The sequence below is a fragment of the Vidua macroura genome, chromosome 6 (genome assembly GCF_024509145.1).
Source record: "Vidua macroura isolate BioBank_ID:100142 chromosome 6, ASM2450914v1, whole genome shotgun sequence".
In the NCBI taxonomy this organism is placed as follows: Eukaryota; Metazoa; Chordata; class Aves; order Passeriformes; family Viduidae; genus Vidua; species Vidua macroura.
The window spans coordinates 55383486-55403903 of NC_071576.1; the positions used below are offsets into that span (position 1 = coordinate 55383486).

The window sequence follows — 20418 nt, forward strand, 5'->3', positions numbered from 1 at the left end:
TGGAGCCTAATTTTTCTTCCATTATCACCGGCCATGGAGCCCAAATGGCCAAATAGATCAAAGGTACTCATCAGGCTGAGAACTGCTCAGATTGCTCTGCGTGTCCAGTGTTTAATCTGTGAGAGATGATGAGGCTTTTAGCATCCTTCATTTATTTTTACTTCTTGAAAATCTAATGAAATGACACACTGGGGATCTTCATCGCCGGGTGCTTAGTGTCTCTGGAAATTCAGCTAATGTGCTATGGTTTTGGGGAATGGGCTGCTCTTCACAGGATCAGCTTTTTAGTGCTCTAAATGGACAATAATACATGGGCAAAACTGAGACTTTGAGTGGAGGAGGCAGCTTGGGGAATTGGTAGCAAGAAAGAAGCTGAGGTCCAGAAAATTTGTGTTGTTATTATACTGTTCTTATTGGGTTTGTTTTTTGCTGTAACAAAGATGCAATAAGGTCAGGGCTTCACAGAAATAACCAGGCAGTGACCTTGGCTTGGAAATCTGATCATGTAAAATTAACCAGAACACAAGGAGTGACTGTAATAAAGAGCATAAAAGGAGCAGGGTAGGAGAATTCAGAACGGGAGCTGTACAATCCTGCAGTGACTCCAATGAACCACACAAACATAAAGGCAGTTCAGCAGTCCTTTGAACAGTGGGGGATTTGCATATGAACTGATAACAAATCGCATCTTCAGGCTTCACAATAGTGAATCTCAGATGAGATGTGAGAGATGACAGGGAGGGAGCAGAGCCAGAACTTCAGGGAAATGTCTACATTAATAAACGAAGTATTGCACAGGAGCTTGTTGGACATTTTAGTAACAAATGGGATCTGTGACGGAGTACAGCTTCGAGCTGCCTCCTGACACAATGAAACAACAGCTGGAAAAAGCCCTGCCTTGTTAGAGCCATGTAGACCCAGGATAAACCAACAAAACCCCTCCCAAACCTCACACGGTGGTAAATTAGCGTTGGCAGCTCCACAGTCAAATGAAGTCCAGGGAAACTCCAAGAATTAACCAATGGACTTCATCTGGTGCTTACAAAGCAACTGGAGTCTGCTCCCAGCTTTCGTCCTTCTGGACCATCTGCCACATGGATGCTTTTGCCTGAATCAGTTGCCTGAGGTTATCAGAAAGCCATGTCCAGTCCTCCCCACTTTGCATCAAGGTGGCTTCAGGCTTGTCTTTGGTTATTAGCAAATCTTTTTGTCTCAGATTCTTAGCTCCAAAACAGGTCTGAAATATTTACGTATGTTTGGAGAGCTTGGAATCCCGCTTGGAGAGCAATGTTGATAGACTGCGCTTTTTTCCTCAGATCAAAGATTCCATGTTGACACAAACCATAGCCAAGTTTTATTCTTTCACAGCCTAGCTTAGCTCCAAGTTGGTTTTCAATTCATATAATCCTCTCACATAAATAAAAGATACTAGTACAAATGGAAACATTACCTGGGAAACTATAAAAAGTTTATTTACTTTAGAGAACATAGAAAGGCATGATTCTTGCCTCAGGAGTATTTCTTATTTTACACAATTCCAGTGGTTTCACTGTGTGTGATTCCCAGTCCATGACATGGTTCATGGCCTAAGAGATGTGTGAAAGACCCTGCTGAAAGGGGCCGCAGGCATATTTCATTATCCCATGGAAAGTGCCAAGACCCTGCTTGCTTTGTGTGAGAGCTCAGGAGATCTTCCTTTACCCGAGGAACACAGAGAGTAATGAGGCATCCCTGCAGAAAACTGCTATTGAGCCTTTCCTGACCTTAAAAAATCCCACATGTGTATGACCCAGATAGCAAATCTCTTTTCAGCTGCACACACTGTTCTTAGGTCATTAGCTGAGATTGTTAACAAGGCAGGCAGTTGGTCAAGGCTGCAGTGGTGGGGTTTTTTGGCCACCAACTTCTCGAGCCAGAACACATTCATCAGAGCATGCAACAACAAATGACTGAAGTGCTGAGCTGCATTTGGAGAGGTAACACACAGATAAAAGCCTCCAGAAGCCCTTTGCGATTCCCTTAGTCATCCATTCCCACTGAAAGCTTCTCTTTAGGACTTTCCATGAGGTTTGGTGCAACCTTTGGTCGTCCTTTTGGTCAGAGCTCTTATCTGTGCAGTGCAGACCCGGCCTCTTTCTGCTTGCACTCCTCCAAAGCGGTTTTTACAGGATAAACAAGCCGTATTTGCTGATGCATGCTTCCTTATCAGCTGGACAGCACGTTTCTCCTGCATGGTGGGTCACACTCGCTGCTGGGCCAGCTCCAGGAATTCCACGGTGGCTGCATCACGGCTCATTAGGCGCTCATTCGCAGCCATGGACTCGAGAAAATCACAGCCACCAGTGATGGGGCCTTATCTTAGAGCCCACCAGGAGTTTCCCGGTGTTGCAAAGTATCTTTATGTTGATAATTGCAGGTCTTGGATCTTTTTAATGAGATAGCAACATGATAAGCGCTGGTTTGGGGAGCTGTCACAATGCCAGACTGAAGACTATGTGCCTTATTGAAGGAGAATTTCACTTTTACTGTGTTTCTGCAAAATACAAGTAAATAAGTAAAGTGTTTCTGTATCTCAAAACCAGCTCACAGCTGTTAGGAAACTCATTGGTAAAGCTGTCTGAGATGAGATGCAAGACACATCTGAGGTGAGGAGAAAACCAAAACCCTATGAATTTTTACCAACCAACCCAAGAAGTTACAGTCCCAAAGAGGAAACATCTCGGGAATCACATGAAACGTAGCTGGTACAGAGCTACTGGACTACAGAAGGAGTTATTTCTCTTGGGTCGTGGCTTTCAAAAGTTATTTCTCTCTCAACACTGCAAAGCAACAGCTTTCCATCACCCTAGTTGCTTCCTGTTACAACATTATTTGTTGCATCTCCTCCAGTTCCAGCACCTCCACAGGAATCAACCTTCTTGCAGTCCATTCCCCCTTGGCTACAGGCTTTGCTGCCTTATGCCAAGCTGTAAGTGTAACCAGAATATGCCACATACAGAGCAGAGGCACTCATGGAGCACTTTGCACTCAATTTTTCATTAAAAAAAGAAACATCTCTTCACTGAAATATCTTTAAAAAATTGAAATTTGTCATGCACAGCCTGCTATGGGGCAGAGCTCATGGCTTAAAATGGGAGCAAGACATACAATAACACATTCATTAATGCTTGTGAGGCACTTGAAAATGGCACATGGTGTATGCTCCTGCAAACCACGTTGATTAATTACCATCAGCGATCTGCTGGTTTGTTAGGAACCTTTCTGAGATGTGCCTTCTCATTAGCCTGGTACAAAGCAACCCTCAGCAGGAGGGAACAAGTTGCTTCAAACACGGTTCAACTTTCTGCCAGTTTAATCTTCATCTCACTGACAGACTTCTGAATCTTAATTTAATTATAGTGCCTTAAATGTTTTGTGATAGCATATCTCAATCTCTCAGTTCTGTCTTTTTATGTTTTTTAAGTTGTTGTGGGACCGAGGAATAGATTTTTTTTTCCAGTGTCCATTAAATTTCCCTTTGCCTCCAGTGCAGTATGTGCTTTATAAAAGATATGAACCTGCTGCAAGTGAAATAAGCTGATGCTGCACTGTCTTTTTAGAGCAACAAAAATCTTTATAGATTATTTTCCTGAGTGCCATGAATCTCCTTCAAAGCCTTAAGTCACTGATACCAATTAATAAACTTAATAGTCTCATTTTCAATTCACATTCAGGCCATACAGAGCGTGTGCTCTGGCAGATACTTGAAAGCTTTGTCTTTCAGAGATAAAATGTTACCTTGTGTGTGAGGTGGGGGTGATTCAGGAGCAGAAAGACCTGTTAAAGTGCAGCACCTGAGGCCTCCTTGTTTTCTGAATTTACAGTCTCAGGCTGGCAGTCGTATAAATGAGTGATGCTCTCTGATGTTCTCTTCCAAGCAGGCAACAAAATTGGCAGGGAGTCTTGGGTTTTGTGCTGATGTGTCCAGAATTCAAATAATTTCATTCTCGGCTATAATGACAATTGGAGGCAGAGTATTACCTTGAGAAAAGAGAAGGGAGAGATGGCTTCTGGATCCTGTATTGAATTAACAACCGATTCCCATTTACTCTCTACGCTGAAAACTCTATTATGCAGGGCTCTTATTGCCCTTATTCAAGGGCAGGGAATTAAAAAAGTGATATCGATGGTAATGCTCTCATCTTCCTGCCATGACACTGAATAATGGGGACAAAGAAGGGGAACCTTGACGGATGATACGCCTTTTAAAATACTGCTGATGGCGAAAACACGGAAAGGACGACGCATTTGAGTACCAGTGATGAAGTCATATTCAGATCTTTGTGGTTTTTGCTTAGGACATTAAATCAGCTTTGCTTTCCTTTTTTTCTGTTGTTTTTGGAACATTTTATTTTTGTGTTTTTGCAGGAGGGAGTCCTTACTGTAAGGAACATAATCAAGATGAAGTAAAGTGTTGCTTACACTAATTCCAAGAGAAATCTGCTCTCTCTCCTCCTGGACTCAGAGAGCAAGCATTGGGAATTTGTCAGAGAAAAGTCCAGCAGCAGATTGGTATAATTATTTGGGGAGAGCAATACTGCTGCTCAAGTGGAGGCTCTTCTGGCACTTTCCAGTTCAGCTTAAGATCCTTCTGAAGTTACACGGACTACATAAACCTGGTGATCTTGTAAAAAAATGATACCCACTGTGGACCCTTCTTTTACAAATACATACATTTAGGTCTAAAAAAATCTATTTCCCTTTGTAAACTAGACCTTACACAAAATAATGAGTGTGTTTGCATTAGGAACTTCCATGGAATAAGTGAGAACACCTCCATTCTACGGGTAAATGAGAAGCAAAATATTGAACTACCTTGCCAAAAGTCACTTTCTGAGGTGAGAACAAAACACAGGTCTTGGTCTACTTAGCGCAAACCTACAAGGTTTGAGCTATTAACACTCTTCCCTGATCTCCACCCAGATGTAAATGAGGCCCCTTGCCCTAAATTTTCAGTCAAAACTTCTGTGAGGTGAAATCGTGAAAATCAGCCTTGTTACAGCTCACACTCTGTGTACGTGTGACACGACCTGGAGAACCATTGTGCACCTCCACCCTACCTCAGCATCCTGGCTACACCCACCAGGCTTTGTAAATAAACTCATTAATGACTTTAGGCTTTGTTTCTAGCTGGACAGAATATTTGCAAGGAGCCACTGTCAATGAAGAGAGCTGATAGCTGTATTTTCTTTGCCTTTCCTTGCCTCTGCTGGCAGGAATTCAGGCTAATAATTATAATTATAACTAGCTGCCTGTGGCCTCCAGAGGTCAGCATATCACTGGAAAATAGCTAAATATCAGCACCCTCAAACTATGCTTTCCAAGTTGTTCTCATTAGGTGTATTTTCCAATTTCTCTGATAACAAGATTTAAAGGGTTTGTCCCCAACTCTATTTGTGACAGCAAAAGCAAGAAAAAAGCTCTCAGAGTATGCATTGTAAAATGCAAAACAGTGTCATTGATCAGTGGCTGGGACATTTCCTGGATGACAAATTTACTGAGAACAGTCAAGTAGATATCCACAGGTTTAAGCTGCTATTCCTGATGTGTCAGTAGTGATGGAGTGAATGAACCTGCCAAGCACCTTCTGGGTGGGTGCCAGACTTGCTCAGTTGTGGGAAAAGCTTTAATTTTTAGTAACTTTCAACACAACTTCCTGTTGTAGTCCCACTCTCAGAAAGAATAATATAGAACCAGACATGAGAAATAAAGAGTTCATTAGAGGCATGAAACAGCTTTCCAGGCAAGAAGAAACTTAGACTATTCACCTCAGGAAAAATAAATTGGAGATAATATGATATCATAGAATGGTGGAATGGTTTGGATTGGAAGGGACCTTAAAGATGACTGAAATTAATTATTTCTAAATACGTTTATTGGCTCTCATGATATTATCCTGGATTCCCTAATCCAGACCAAAACCAGGATGAGCTACCTTTCTAAAAGACCCAAATCTTACACAATCTCCAAGATCAGATATAGATGCAATCTGTTGCAAAACACCCAGAACCAGCCTCAAAACATCCTCATAAACACCAAAGAGCCTTGGTGTCACACAACACTAATTTCTCCTGCAGCACAATCTAATTTTTTAGCATGAAGAGCACAAGATTTACTGAGCCCTTGGTGTTCTCACATTTGTGCTTTGAAACACAACCTGAAGTGGATCCAGCTGTAGACAAAGAGTAAAAACGCTGCTACCAAAAAATAAAACTAATAATACAAACAAAAAATTCCAGCACAATTAAAAAAAAATTAAAAAAAAAAAGAAAGGAAACAGAAAGAAAGAACAACACTCAAATCTTTCATTGTTTTTATTAAAGCTGCAGAGTCTTACTACACACAACAAATATTTTATTGATATAATCTAAGTTAATAAAATAGTTGAACAACTCTTTAGATTTATATTTGTATAGAAATGATCTGGAGAACATCTCATCTTGAGACAGCAGTGCCCGAAAACAACTATTCAGCAGGGTTTTTTAAAAGAAGAGTTTGGGACTAGAGGATGCACAGTTCATTCTCAAAGGAAAAAGAAAAAATCCATGCAAAAATAACTCCCACCCAAAGTGTAAGGCCAAATGGAATGACCATGTGAGGGATGGTTCTTTCCTTCCAGTATTCCTACTGTGGGAGCTTGTCATCTAAACTCAGTAATGAAACCAAGACAGAAAGAAAACTGAATTGCACAATCCTAGTCTGCAGGTGACAACGTCATAACATCTCTTTACAGAAGTCCCTACTCTGTTCCAGTTGGGAGAATGGGTTATGGTGCTGTGTCTGTCCCCGGCTGCCAGCTGATGTCAGTTACTGTCCGTGCTGTGAACACAAGTCAGTCTAGCTACTATTGCTTTGCTCTCCCTCCTTCACCTGGGTGTACTTTACATTCTACGTAGCACTGCCTGCCAAGGGCCGACTGCGTGGCATTTCCCCCCTGTTCCAAAGCCCACAGCCCAAGGGATGATCTCCTGGCTGCAGCTGGGCTCAGGAGGTGTCTGTCCCAGAGCGCCAGGCATGTCCGTGCTAGATCATGCCGTTGATCTTAGTCCACTCGTAGATGTCCTGCTCGCACACGATGTCCGAGTTGATGAGGAGGTACCTGTCCCCCACACAGAAGTGCTTCTGGCAGGCGGCGCACTTGAAGCACTCAAGGTGATAGACCTTGTCCTTCACCCGCATGGTCATCTCGTAGGCGCGGATCCGCTTCTCACAGGAGGCGCACAGCCCGTCCTGGCCAAAGAGCCTGCAACAACAACACAGAGGTCAGCACGGTTCCTTGGCTCGGCAAAACCCAGTCAAAACCAGAGCACAATGCCCTTGATCCATTAGGACCAGTGCTGAGTTAGAGAGAGGTCATGTGGAAAGCTGCCGAGCACAACTGGAAGCTTTGCAACACCAAAAATTGAAACAGAAAATCCAAGGTCTTCACATTGGATTAAATCACAGAACGGGTTGGGTTGAAAGGAAATTTAAAGTCCATCCTGTGCCACCCCCTGCCATGGGCAGGGACACTTTCCACTAGTGTAGGTTGCTCCAAACCTCATCCAACTTGGCCATGGACATTTCCAAGGATGGGGTAGCCACAGCTTCTCTGGGCAACTTGTGCCAGGGCCTCCCCACCCTCCCAGGGAAGAATTTCTTCCTTAATATCCAAACTAAATCTACCCAAATCTATCAATATAATTGGCTTCACTGATCAATGACCTTATCCTGAATTGAAGGAGCAAATGTTGCCCAGAATACTGCATGAAGTTGTACCATATTGACACTTCCACTTCTGTGATTAACAGAAATTACCTTTTGCTAATAATTTTTGCCTTTCTTAAACTCTTGCTCTGTAATTTATGGAAAGGAGTTGGGATAAGCTATGGTCTAAGGCTCTCCTGCCTTTTGTCTGTGCCTTCACATTGGATATTCTTTCAAGCACTTCTATATCCACGAAGGCACTCGTGATCCATGAAGTCACTCCTGATGAGTTTCACAAGAACAATTCTAAGACCTCCTAGATACCTATGAGACAGTTTTATGCTGTGGACTGCTCTTTAATGAGCATGGAGAAACCCTGCTGAGGTCCTCATGATATTGTCTATAAAAAGGAGCCTCTACCGAATGTCATGCAGAGTTTATTAAGTCAAATCAGTAATAAAGAAGCATGAATATATTGATATTTTATTTTCAAAAGGGACAAATGCTACAGGTGATGTATTCATTGAGTTTGACTTCCAAACTTCCATACCAATTCTGGAAAGAGTTTTTCCACCTCCTACACATCTCCTGCATGTGTTGTGCCTGATTTAAATAATCTTCCAGACTGAAGAAAGGATGTCTGGTAAATTAAGAGACCTTTAAGGAGAAAGAATATCATTCCTTTTTGTCTACCAGGAGATGTCAGTGTTTACTTCTGCCCAGTGAAAGTAACATTAAGGTTACAAAAAGGTTGCCAAATTTTTCATTAATGAGGGAAGATATCTATTGCATTATTACATAAATAAAAACGTTGGATTTCACTGCAAGAAAATGCATTAATTGTATTGCCATACTTCCTGTTGATTCCATTTTAAGTTGAAAATTACCTGGGAAGTGTAATTAACAACGGATCACTGCTGGATTTACAAGTGGTCCCATTAGCAGAACTCAGTCCTTAATTTCTGCTCAACAAAATTCTATCAGCAAAGCCCAGGGACAGCATAATTAGGAAGTCCACTGAGATTTTGGTTTTGTTTTTATTGGCAGGTAAATTAGGCTTCAGTAAAAAAGCTGGAAAAATACCAAATATCATTATTCTGTTCCACAAACCTCCTGACACGTTAGGGATCCATTAGAAGAAGTGGAACACAATGTGCACAGCAAAGATCAATACATTTTAATTGAGAATGTAAAGATCCTTTGTTATCAATTTTTGTGAAATATCTTAGTCTCCAATTAATCCTTTACTTACAAATTTTTGGCAAAACAGGCAGGTAGGGAGTTACTGATGAAAACACTCATAACAATTGTATTTGTAGGATCTCATTCTGCAAAATGTGCAAATTCTTGCTTATTCAGTACCAGGCTTAAAAATGCCAAAACCCCAAATGCTCTTTCCCCTCTTACCTGGCTTTAAACACCTTTAAGTTCCAAGGCAATTCTGGGAGAAGCAGAAAATTCCTTAAAACCATTTAGGGGAATCAGTTCATTGCCAGCTCAGTGGGAGATTGCTGGAATTCAGCCCCTTTTCCCAATTTCTGCTTGCCAGAATGCCACATTGACCCTTCACCTGGAGCTGTGGGGTTAGGTCTGAATGACAAATGCCAACAACTCTGAGTCCTAGGAGTTCTTTCTGTATTCTTCCCATTATCAAATAATTCTGGTTCGTCCACAATGTGTAGTACTGCTTTCATTTCCATCAAAAATGCTTTTTTTCCTCCCCAAACTTTAAAAGATTTAGATATAAAGAACTCCAAGTTGTTTATCTAACCAAGGCAGATAATCTCTAGTTTTATCTATAACTTACTGAAGAATCCCAGCAATACTAAAAGCATCTGCATATGAATCCCAAAAATATGAATATAGGCTGATGGAGTTGGGGCTGTGTACTCTAGAGAAGGCTTTGGGGAGATCCTAGAGCCCCTTCCAGCAACTAAAGGGGTTCCAGAAGAGCTGGAGATGGACTTTGGGAATGGAGGATGGGACAAAGGGGAATGGCTTTTAAATGACAGAGAGTGTGTTTAGTTGCGATATTGGGAAGGAATTCTTCCCTGAGGTGAGGCCCTGGCACAGGTTGCCCAAGAAGCTGCGGATGCCCCATCCCTGGAAGGCCAGTGTGGAGGGGAATTGGAGCAACCTGTCCTAGAGGAAGGTGTCTCTGCCTGTGGCAGGGGCTGAAACAAGAGGAGCTGTAAGGTCCCTTTCCAGCCCAAACGATTCAGGCATTCTAGGACAGGAGCCCATACTGCAAACCTGAGCTTGCAGACACTGCCAGGCTTTGAGAGCCATTCCAAATGAATTCCTCATTCCCAGCTGTACTCAGCAAACGATGGGAAGGAGGGAGGAGCGGTTTGAGGAGTGGGATGCCTACCTCAGATAGTCCCTCCTGCAGAGCTTCCTGCCCAGCTTGTAGTAGAGGCGCCTGCCCACCTCGCCGAGCCGGCAGCCGCACAGGTCACAGCTGAGGCAGTCCTCGTGCCAGTACTGGTCGATGGCCTTCAGGAAATAGCGGTCCCCGATGTTCTGCTGGCAGCCCCCGCATGTCAGCAGTGACGGGGGGATCTGCAGCACCTCATCCACCGGCTCCCTGAGGGAGTGAGACAAACATTGGATAAGGCAAACCTGCTCCAAGAGCATCCACGCAAGAAGAAGGAAAAGCTAAATAAGTCACAAGCTCGGACAGGTTAGGACAGGGGTGGTGTCCTCGTTTTTGCTCGTTTTCACCAAGACTAAGAAAGACATCCAAGGGATTTTACACTTTCTGTTGGGAAATGGAAATTTGGAGGCTAAGTTTGACCGTGTCACTTCTCAGAACAGCACGAAATGAATAAACACAACAGCTGATTCTGTTGCCCAACTGGTTTAAGTCTCGCTGCTGGTTTTAATAAAGCCAGCATTTTACCTCATGTTGCTGCAGGACTTCTTTTTTCCCTTAGCCAAGGTCATGAATCCCCTGGGATGGGTCTATGCCAACATACCTCAATTATCTGGGATTTACATATCCACGAGTGAAAGGAGGCACAATTCTTTATTGTGATATTAGCACTGACTCTTTATGCACCTTATTTTGTTCCTTTTTCTAAAAAGCTGGAGATCTAGGATAATTCTGGTTAAAGAAATGAGAATTTTCTTCAAAGCCACTTTCTTAAAGACTTCTGTGTCTTTTGCGGTAATTTCACAACTTAAAAAAAAAAAAAAAAGAACAGCAAAAAAAATTGAAAGAATGGTGCCTGAACTCAGTTTTGTAATGTTTTGGGCTTCACCCAAATGCCAGAAAAGTAAATCAAGAAATCTAGTGGATCCATCCCTTAAGCACTTGCTTAATTTCAAACCTGTGGCTAGTAGAGTGGACCCCAAATTTTTTCATATTATTGGATTAGTGCTCCAGCACAGAGTCCCCGAGCAATTTGCTTCTGTCATTGGTCTGTCCTCCCCTGGGCTGCTGGGGGCAGAGGAGACCTATACTGATGAAGAAGCTCTGCTCTCAGTTTCCAGCAGGCAATAGGAAAAAAATTGTATTACTCCTGCTTATTTACTGGATCAGCAGTTTTCTGGGCAAAAATTACTTTCTTCAGCAGGGAGAAACAACCTCTGGTCAAAAACTTCTCAGCTGAGAAAGTGATCCTGCAGTTTTTATTTAGGCAAGCTGAGCCCTGAGATATTATCTGGTTCTATTCTGCTCTGGTTTCTCCCTTCTAAGTTTAAACTGCTGTGCCCTGCAAGCTGTGTCGTAACACCCCTCTCCTGCTAGCTCACCATCCTGTGAGTTTTCATTAAAATCATGGGGAACTCATTATTAGACCCTACTTTTTCCAAATTTATCCTTTTGGGACGCATACTTCCTTTCCTAACACGTGGGCTCCATGCTGACAGCTTTTGAGAGCTTTCCAGTAGAAGGAAGCATACATCATTATCCTTCATTATCTGTTATTTGAAACTTTGGAGTGTACCCCAAAATGTTTCATCTGAGGGGTGTTTGGAAATCCCAAGCCAGGTTTCTCTGAGAGCCCTAAGCTCCAGAACAGCCCAACGGATGTTTATGCAGAACAGCATTCCTGGTTAACGCATTAGGCTTTTGATGTCCATGGATTTCTAAGCCAGCACTTAAGCCACCAGAACACAAGGCAGGTAAATAAATAAAGATTAAAAAAAAACTTTGTAGATGAAAGCTGGACATCATTAGGAGCTGGGATTAGCGTTTCTTAAAAAAAAGGCATAAAAGAAAATGTAACATGTAAAACATCATGGAATGAAGTGATTTAATCCCCAAAAGCAGCGGTTCCCATGTGCTCGTTCCGGGCTGCAAGCGATGGCATTTTTAGTATCTGACAGGAAGCAAACCACGAATGACTCAATTTACTGAGAGCGATGTTTTAAGTGTTATCTGCAAACGGAGATTTTATAATTTATATCTTTTTTTCTTCTCTCTTACCGTGATCCCAGACAAGCCTAAGTGCAGTTAATTAGCACGTTCAGGGCTGAAATGTCCCTGGGTCTGTGCTGAGTTACCTTCCCTGGGTGTGCAGCAGGGACGGGACAGCGGGAGCACAGCCCAGGAGAAAGCCTGGATCTGGACACGGAAGCCGGTCCCTTCCCTGAGTGGGAAGCCCAGGGAGGGAAATTCTCATCTCCTACATCCCGTCCATCAAGTCTGTCTACATGCTCTTAGCAGAACACCCAGCCCCCACCAAAGCTTTCTACGAGCTTTTGGAAGTTGCATTACGAAAACGTGGAAGTTGGGCACCCGCAGCTAACAGCCCTGACCTTTCACTGATCGGCTGCGGCGAGTCGGGCAGATCGGGGACGGAGCAGAGAGGGTCCCTCGGGATGGAAAACCTGAAAGCTTGGGAAGCGGGACGCTCTCTCTCTCGCCGAGCATCCCCACCACCCCGCGGTGGGATGAGCGAGTGGGAGATGCCCTGCCCGGGGGGAATTGCGCCTCTCTGCTCCCGGCTGCTCCTTCCCTCAACTTGGGAGGCTCTCCCCAAGCTTCCCCACGCCGTCAGCCCCGCGGGGCCGGGGCAGCCCGGTGTCCTGTGCGGGGGAAGGGGGGTCGGAGCGGCGGGAGCTGCCGCCGAAGCCCTCCGGGGCTGCCGGGCACACAATGCAGGCGGCGGCTCCGTCGGGGAGGACGGGTGGCACCGGGAGGCGAGCGGGGACGATGGCGAGCGGGGGACCGGGCAGAAGAAGCGCGCACTTACTCGGAAGGATCGAGGCTTTTCCTCTCGATGGCCGATGACATTGGCAGGGCCGGTTCCTTTGTGGCGTGCCGGTGGTGGGCTCTGCCCCCGCCACCCCCGCAGAGGCTGTCTGCTCGCGGAGCCTTGTCGCCAGCCGCGCTGCCCCGCCGCCCCGCAATGACATTCACAGGATTTCCTCCTGCAGCACCGAGACAGAGAGAGAGACACAGGGGCTGGGGCTGCGCTCCGGCCCCGCACGGCCCCCCCCCGGCCCCGCACGGCCCCCCCGGCGCTGACCTCCCATCCCCGCCGCGCTCCCCCCGCGCCCCGGCCGGCGGGGCCGCTCCCGCGGCGGGCGGGGGGCGGCGGCCGCGGCCGCCACCGCGGCTCCGCGCCCGGCGCTCAGCGGCTCCGCGCGGGCAGCTCCGCACACGCTCCGCGCCCGGGCGGCAGCGCTGCGAGAGGCGGCAGCCGCATCCCCGGGATTATTATTACTCCGTGGCTCAGCCCCGGCTCTCTGGTTTCATTTCCTTTTTCCTGATCACGATTCAAATACAATAGAAGGAAATCACACTTAAAGAGACAGCTGCCCGTTTCTTAACTGCACTCCTGGGGATTCGGCAATACAAACAGCAGCATCACGACTCGCTGGGTTCCTTAAAGAGACAGAGCGGGGCTCCCCAGAGCCAGGGCTGGGGGCTGCCGAGGCGTTCTCACATTATTATTATTCCCTTACTAACGCTGTCTCTGTGCGCAGGCAGGTGGGCGACCTGAGAATGATCCCAAGAGCTGGAAAAAAATAAGCGCCTGGTTCCGGATTGTGCCGCCTTCTCAGCTGCACACAGGAGCGGCACTCGCCATCCTTCTCCTCATCCTCTCCCTCTCTGACACGAACATGCACATGCCCACACGCACCCATGGGTTTGTGCGGCACTTGGAGAGCCACAGGTAAAGATCCCGAACATTATTTGTCCACCCAGAGTTCAAACTGGTCAGCTCATTTGTGTCTCATTTATAGCCCGAATGGACATTTGCTTCCAGACACCCCCGGATTCTCGGCAAGCTGTGTAACAAATTTACACCCTGGCACCGTGTGAGACTAATGAGATACAAAAGCCGGCGAATACCAAGTATCGATCTGTAATTAATCCAAGACAAGCCAAAGATGGGCAAAGTCTTGCCTGAATATTTCTGTTTTCCCTCCCACCCTTCCTCCTCTGCATCAGCACAGCACATCCCGGAAAGGACTGATTTACAGCGCCGGAGTGAAAACTATTGCAGCAATCCGAGCCTTTGCCAGGCTCTGTGGCATTAGACACTGGCCCTTGCTGGAGGCAGAGTTCTGGATGGGATGAACAGCTTGCCCTGTTAATTCCTTTAAAAACAGTAAAGAAATATCTGTAATAAAGCCCCAGAGAGTAGTAGTAGCAGCAATATTTTGCTTCTATATTAATTCCCACAAGAAAAATGTATTTGATGTCTATTTTTATGACTACTTCTCAATTTTTTTCCCAGCTTTTTGGCAGCTGGGGATATAATATCTGCAATACATTAATGAGCCTGATCCAAAGATTAGTAATGTCAGCAGAAGGATTGTTATTGCTTTTTCAAGGGGCTTTGAACCAAGCTCTTGAAATACTTTAGAGCTATCACTGCTTACTAGAACACATCTTTCTTATTCTTTAAACACATTATCTCCAATGTATTTTAAGCTATTACAACAGGACAGTCACTCTCATTTCTGTTGAAGGAAAAGGCTCTTTTGTTAGGTTTTCGCAGACAGGACTGAATTATATGATGACTATTTCATTTCTGACGTGTTTACCCCATAATCAGCAAAGTAAAATAAATGTAAATCTTGCCAGAAGACTGAATAACTAAACTATTGCAAGACTTCATGAGAAAAAAAAAAAATCTGCCAGGAACTTCACTAGGCTAACAAAAGAATCAGAAATTTAATTAAAGGTGACTCAAAAACTTGCAGGACATCAAACATGTTTTAAAAAACCCAAGACATTTCTATGAGCTTGGTTTCCCCAGTGTCTCAAGGTTTAATAAAATATAAACTCTTAAAATATAGAAGGCAAAATTTCCCTGATGATTGGGGTACTCATATTCTGATAAACTCCTGATGGAATAATGTGAGCGATTCCATAATGTCAGTAAATGTTCTGATCTCAGAAGTTGTGCACACACTGCAGACATGCTGGCCTGCTGCCCCTCTTCTATTTATTTTCCCAAAATTCACAGGAAATTAATTTATTTAAGACCTCTGCGCCTTTGTGTATCTAAAAGAGTTCAAAAGTTTTGGTGAGGGACAAAAGCATCAACATTGGCACATAAGGAATTACTTAATTCCTTAGAAAAACAACATCAAAATGAGAATTTACAATACACAGTGGCCAGCGATTATTGGGAAAAAACAATTTTTAAGGTTTTGCAATTCCTTGCTTTGCTTATACCACCTCAGGTCTGGCAGATAATGAGATGTTTCTCATATTCATAGTTGAGCACATGCACTGATGAACAGACCAGGAACATTCCCTGCATTGCCAGATCATCCCTTCACCTGCAGAAAAGCTTTTCTGTGTAAAAACAGTGGAATAATGTGCAATGTTGAAGCTGAAGAGGACAATTTGTATGTGTTTCACTTTTTCAGTCAGATCAAGAACAAACTTTGCCAGAAGAAGTCAGATCTTTAAGCACAGAACTCATGATAGTGCTGGGATCACTCCATGGGCCTGCAAGTACCATCTGTCTCTTCATCTAAAGTAATTTTAATTAAAACTGTGAGATTATTTTTTGTTTTCTCTTGATCCTGTGAAGGAGAGATTCCAGGCAAAGTCGTGAGCAAAGGAAAGTGGAAAAAAGCTGGATTTGCAGCAAAAAGCTCAGCAAGAAGGCCCTCAGAATGCTGACCAAGAACTGCATCTTCAAATACCTCTGAGGAACAAAGCCATACACCTTTTTGGGACAATTCCATTTTCATTTATTTGGTTTACATATAATAAACTCTTGCTCTGGACAGCGACATTTGGCCTTTCCAGCTGAGGACTTTCTGTCCCATCAGAACAGACGACCAGCAATCAAGAAGGACTTCTTTTTCTTCACCTTGAGCAAGTCCCTTAATACCACTTTGCCTCAATTTTCCCATCTGCAAATGTTTACTTTCCTCAGCAGAATTGGCTGTTGATTTAATTTTGCCTCCCGCTGAATAACGTTCCCAAAGACAAAGCGTTATTCAGCGCTGGAATTGGTGGTGCCGACATTTCCTGCCCAGGCACAAAAAGATCAGCACTATTTTTAGTGAGGGCTTTTCTTTCCATTGTTTCTTTCTCTGTGAAGCTGTATTTTCCAGTGCTCTTTAGTGTGCCTTTTTGTGTGTGCATGTGTGTTCATTGACTGGAAATCCTGAGAGATGAGTTTTGGTTTCAATTAACTTTTATTAATAAAGATCACGCTATAGACTAATTATTGGAGCATTGGGTCAAATCTGCTGTTAGAGACTACATTTAGCATTTGCCATAAATAAGTCAGGTGTACATTTCTGGATCTTTCTCAATAAGAATTTAATGTAAAGCTGCATCATTTCTGTGAGTGGTGTAATCTAAAGGAATAGCTCAATGTGTCCAAAAAAACATCCTCTCTTGCACTCAGGGAGTATTTTCAGCTTGGTTTTGGAAGGCCAAAATATCATCATCACCACTCAACCTCAGGTTGTTCCTACCTTTATTCCTTTGATATATCCCAGCTTTATCCCCCCCTATAGCTTATGGATACTATTGAGCTATTTCAGGTCACCCTCATTTAGAGAAGTCTGTGTTCAGTAAGATTAACTTTGCTGCCCTCAATAGCCACTAATGCTGGTTGCCTAAAAATGCAGTTTATGAAGATTGAAGTCTCTGCATAGATGGAAGAATTAAATCTCGGTGACGGTGGCCTAGATTTTTACTTAATGCTTTCTGTGGGAGGGAAAAATCAGGACTGTGACTAAAGGTGAACAATTAACACAAAAGGTGGCATAAAGGAATCAGGACTTCTGTAATTTGGGCTGTCTTCTGCTGCTGAGCTACCATTTGGTGATAGAATCATTGCTTCACTCCAATCCACCTATTTGCAAGAATCCTCCTCTTTCCCACCACACACTGGACTGAAGCCTTGACCTGCCAGCCCCTGAGATGAGGCTCTGAAGTAATGGAATTTTGGGTTGGTTTGGGTTTTTTGAACCCAAATTTGACACCACAGAAGAAGAAACTTGGTCTCTCTTAAAGCACACAGAATATTTGAGGAGGAATTTGGAGGCTGGAACTGGGGGATCTCTAAGGTCCCTTCCAAGCCAAACCATTCTGTGATTCCATGATTCTGTATAAACCAGCTGCTGCCAAGGACCACATAATTCAAAGACAAAAAAAAAAAAAAAAAAAAAAAAAAAAAGAGTATTTATTCCCTTTTCATGAACCTGGAAATTTGATTTCAGCCAGTAAATTCTGTTCTGGTCTGTGTGCTCTCCACAAGTGCTATTTTGATTTTGTTGGGTTTTTTTTTTTTTTTCATATCAAACCCTCCTCATCATTCTCCTAACTAGCACATTTTCTAACCTCCCCAAGGACAGAGGTGGATAGAGAGGATAAGGAGTGGTCACTGATGACCACATGACTGACTTGAACGTACTTCGGAGGCTTTTGGTGAAGTGTGACTCAGAGAACTTACATACTTCTGACCAAGGACACACTTCTCTTTTTGGGACTCAACCCTTCCTTTGAACTGGAAGAAAACAAACCAGAACAATAAAAACCACACTTAGAGTGAGGTTTGCCCTGGGACTGTGGGGTCCAGACGTTAGATAAGGATCCTGGTTCACAGAGAGGTCTGGGCAGTTACAAAGTTTTGTTTTGCTTTGCCTTATTTTCTCCCACAAGCAGCAAAGAGGAGAGAAATAAAACCACCCAGCCCAGCAACTGTGGTTATAGCCCAGAGAAATCTTCAACTACAGATCACATCAGGGATGATGAAAAGTTAGTTACAGGCAGTCAGATGAAGGGATATTTCACTGCAAAAATGTGAAAGGTCCCCCTCCCCATTTCCTCCCTCTTCTTTTATTGATTTCTCTTGCTGCCTTGCACGCAAGCCAGATCCAATTACTCTGTCATGGTTTTCATAAGGCTACTGCTCTCTACAGTACAGTCCTTTCAAGCAATTCCTTCTTTTTCCATGGTAAATACTCTCTCCTATGCTGATGCATGGGAATGACCCCAGTAGAGCACTGGGGAGAATTTTGACTTCAGTATTAAACATTTCATCCCAACCCATTCATGTCAAGGGAGAGATCCACAAATACTTCCAGTTTAGAAAATAAACGGTGACTTGGGAATGCAATTCCCTCAGGGGAAAACTCAGAGGGAATCATAGACAACCAAATACTGTAGCTCAGGCTCTCCTGTGTATATATACAGACACAGATATGTATATATATTTATATATTTATGGGGTTGGGGTTTTTTTACACATTTCTATGTAGTATGTATGTAATTATGCATTTGTGAGCGCAGAGACACTTGCAGACTTGCAGGTCTTCATCTTGTGCTCCTTTCCAAGCTGTTTCCCAACTAAAGTAATTTTTCCAGATTAGAGGCTCTAGTCAACACACTCCTTCATGTTACCACCAGGTAGATCCAATAACCTTGGCACTGACCAGCAATATTGCCAGGAAATCTGACATCATTCCAGGAACTCATCTGTCTTCTCGTTCCCCCATGGAACGTTGTTATTTCTGCTCTTAATTCCTTCTAGGGTTGAACATGCAATGAAGCAACATTCCCTAATTAAATGTATTGGGAGGTGGATTTAATGAGGAAGTCTGGTGTCGCCTAGTTCACATGGGCCAGGGAAACAGCGAGAGCTGCTGAGTGGCTGCCCCATCCCATTGCAAAAGCAAATCCCTAAGAATACATGGGCTAGGGACAGTGGAATCATAGAATCATGGAGTGGTTTGGCTTGGAAGGGACCTCAAAGGACCATCTCGTTCCAGCCCCCCTGCCGTGCACAATAAGGTGCTGACACTTCACGTGCAAGCGCTGTGGACCTTTGGAGAAAAACCAGCCAGAAGAAAAACAAACAGCTCAATTCACTATTGTTCCAGCAGCTCCAATTAAAGCTGCAGCGCAGAGGAGCCACGCTCACCTCAGCTTGCAATATCAGCACTCACTTTCCCGCATTCCCTGTGGAAATTCATCCAACATGTCTCACGCCCTAAATCTGCCCAAGTTGCATCCACAGACCTGTATGCTGGACCACTTCACATCCCCTAATTCCCTTCCTTCACTGGCCTACCTTCTGCTGACAAAATTTCATCACTTGGGAATGCCTGATGCATCCTTTAAATTCCTGCTAATTTTTTTCCTACCTAACAAGGCTCTGTCCCAAGCATACTAGCCACCTAATTACTAACCTTGACCTTGGGGGAAAAAAAAAAAAAAAAAGAAAAGGCAGCAGAGTACATTTAATAACAACCCCAGTGAGCTGAGATGGCTTTACAATTATGTTGCATAATGTAGTCATGAGGAGAGGGTTACCAGGGAGATAATGGTAAACATCAGCCTTAATTCTGTCTGAAAAATAATTGGAGTGGTCTCCCTTTGTGGCTGGGGGAGAGGAGAAAATTGGATGGGTACATTTCCAGTTCCTGCAGATGTTAGTGGAACATGCTGCACTCCACCACTGAGGGAATTATTAGCTGCCTCTGGATGCCATGGGTATGAGTTGTCTGGCTCCCTCCCCACACACACAAGTCTGTGGAGAAGTGTCATTTCAGGGAGACAAGAGCATTGGTTCCAGCACAACTGGGGTCTCTCCATGCTGTTACTGCATCTTTTCACAGTGACCCTATCAAAATCATGTTTGTTGGAGTATTCATCAGTCCTGACACATTTTTTTAAATAGGCAGTCTCTGTGAAGTCTTCTTGCTGTGAAATCCTCACACCTCTTCTCTCTGCACCAGACACCTCAGGAGCCCCGGGCCCCTGGCTCCAGTCACCTCTGGAGCACCTGCACAGCTGCCAGCAGTGCCGCGTCCCTGCTCTGGCAGGACGTGGGGATGGCAGGGGAGTGCCAAAGCAGGAGAGCTGGGATGCTGCGTGGTTTGCTGGCAGAGCATCCTGTCCTGTCCCACACCATCTGGTCACCACCACCCATCCACTGCTGAGCTTTCTTCTCTCATGTACAGACCAGGTGACACTGGGCCACTCTCAGGTGGGGATAAGCCCAGAAGAAGAAAAATATCAACTTTGGAGTGCAGCCTTCTCTGGAGCTCTCCTTTCTGGTTTCTAAGCCCCTTTGGGGACCTTTTCACTGATGTCCCCACCCAGAAATCATCAGAAACAACAACAAAGCCTTGGGAAGCCTGGACGTTCTTCCCTGCATTTTCTGTCCCAACCAGAGCCTGCACCTGAGGCCAGGTGCCTCTCACCCTGCCTGTGCTACAGCTCTCTCCCAGATATTTTAGACAGCGAGTCCA

The 20418-nt window shown here is 44.3% G+C and overlaps 1 protein-coding gene across 2 annotated transcripts; it reads right to left on the reverse strand.

The window, feature by feature from the left end:
• Positions 1 to 6338: 6338 nt before the first annotated feature.
• On the reverse strand, positions 6339 to 13593 carry LMO2 (LIM domain only 2). 2 transcript variants are annotated; one of them, XM_053980859.1, is made up of 4 exons: positions 13508 to 13593; positions 12927 to 13104; positions 10097 to 10312; positions 6339 to 7282 (listed from the first exon to the last, which is right to left on the reverse strand). In XM_053980859.1, exons 1-4 carry the CDS (start codon positions 13542 to 13544, stop codon positions 7063 to 7065), a joined length of 651 nt encoding a protein of 216 aa, XP_053836834.1. In that variant the 5' UTR covers positions 13545 to 13593; the 3' UTR covers positions 6339 to 7062. The 2 variants fall into 2 exon arrangements, with proteins under 2 accessions (XP_053836834.1, XP_053836835.1); XM_053980860.1 differs by lacking the exon at positions 13508 to 13593 and adding an exon at positions 13203 to 13224.
• Positions 13594 to 20418: the final 6825 nt, after the last annotated feature.

Bases quoted from the DNA above. Each gene is read 5' to 3' on its own strand.
- LMO2 (XM_053980859.1), bottom strand. From the start codon at position 13,544: ATGCTGCTGTTTGTATTGCCGAATCCCCAGGAGTGCA. The intron at 13,105-13,507 runs GTTAAGAAACGG...TCGGTGCTGCAG, and splicing joins GCCGAATCCCCAGGAGTGCA to GAGGAAATCCTGTGAATGTC. The intron at 7,283-10,096 runs GTAGGCATCCCA...TTGTTGTTGCAG, and splicing joins TGCAGGAGGGACTATCTGAG to GCTCTTTGGCCAGGACGGGC.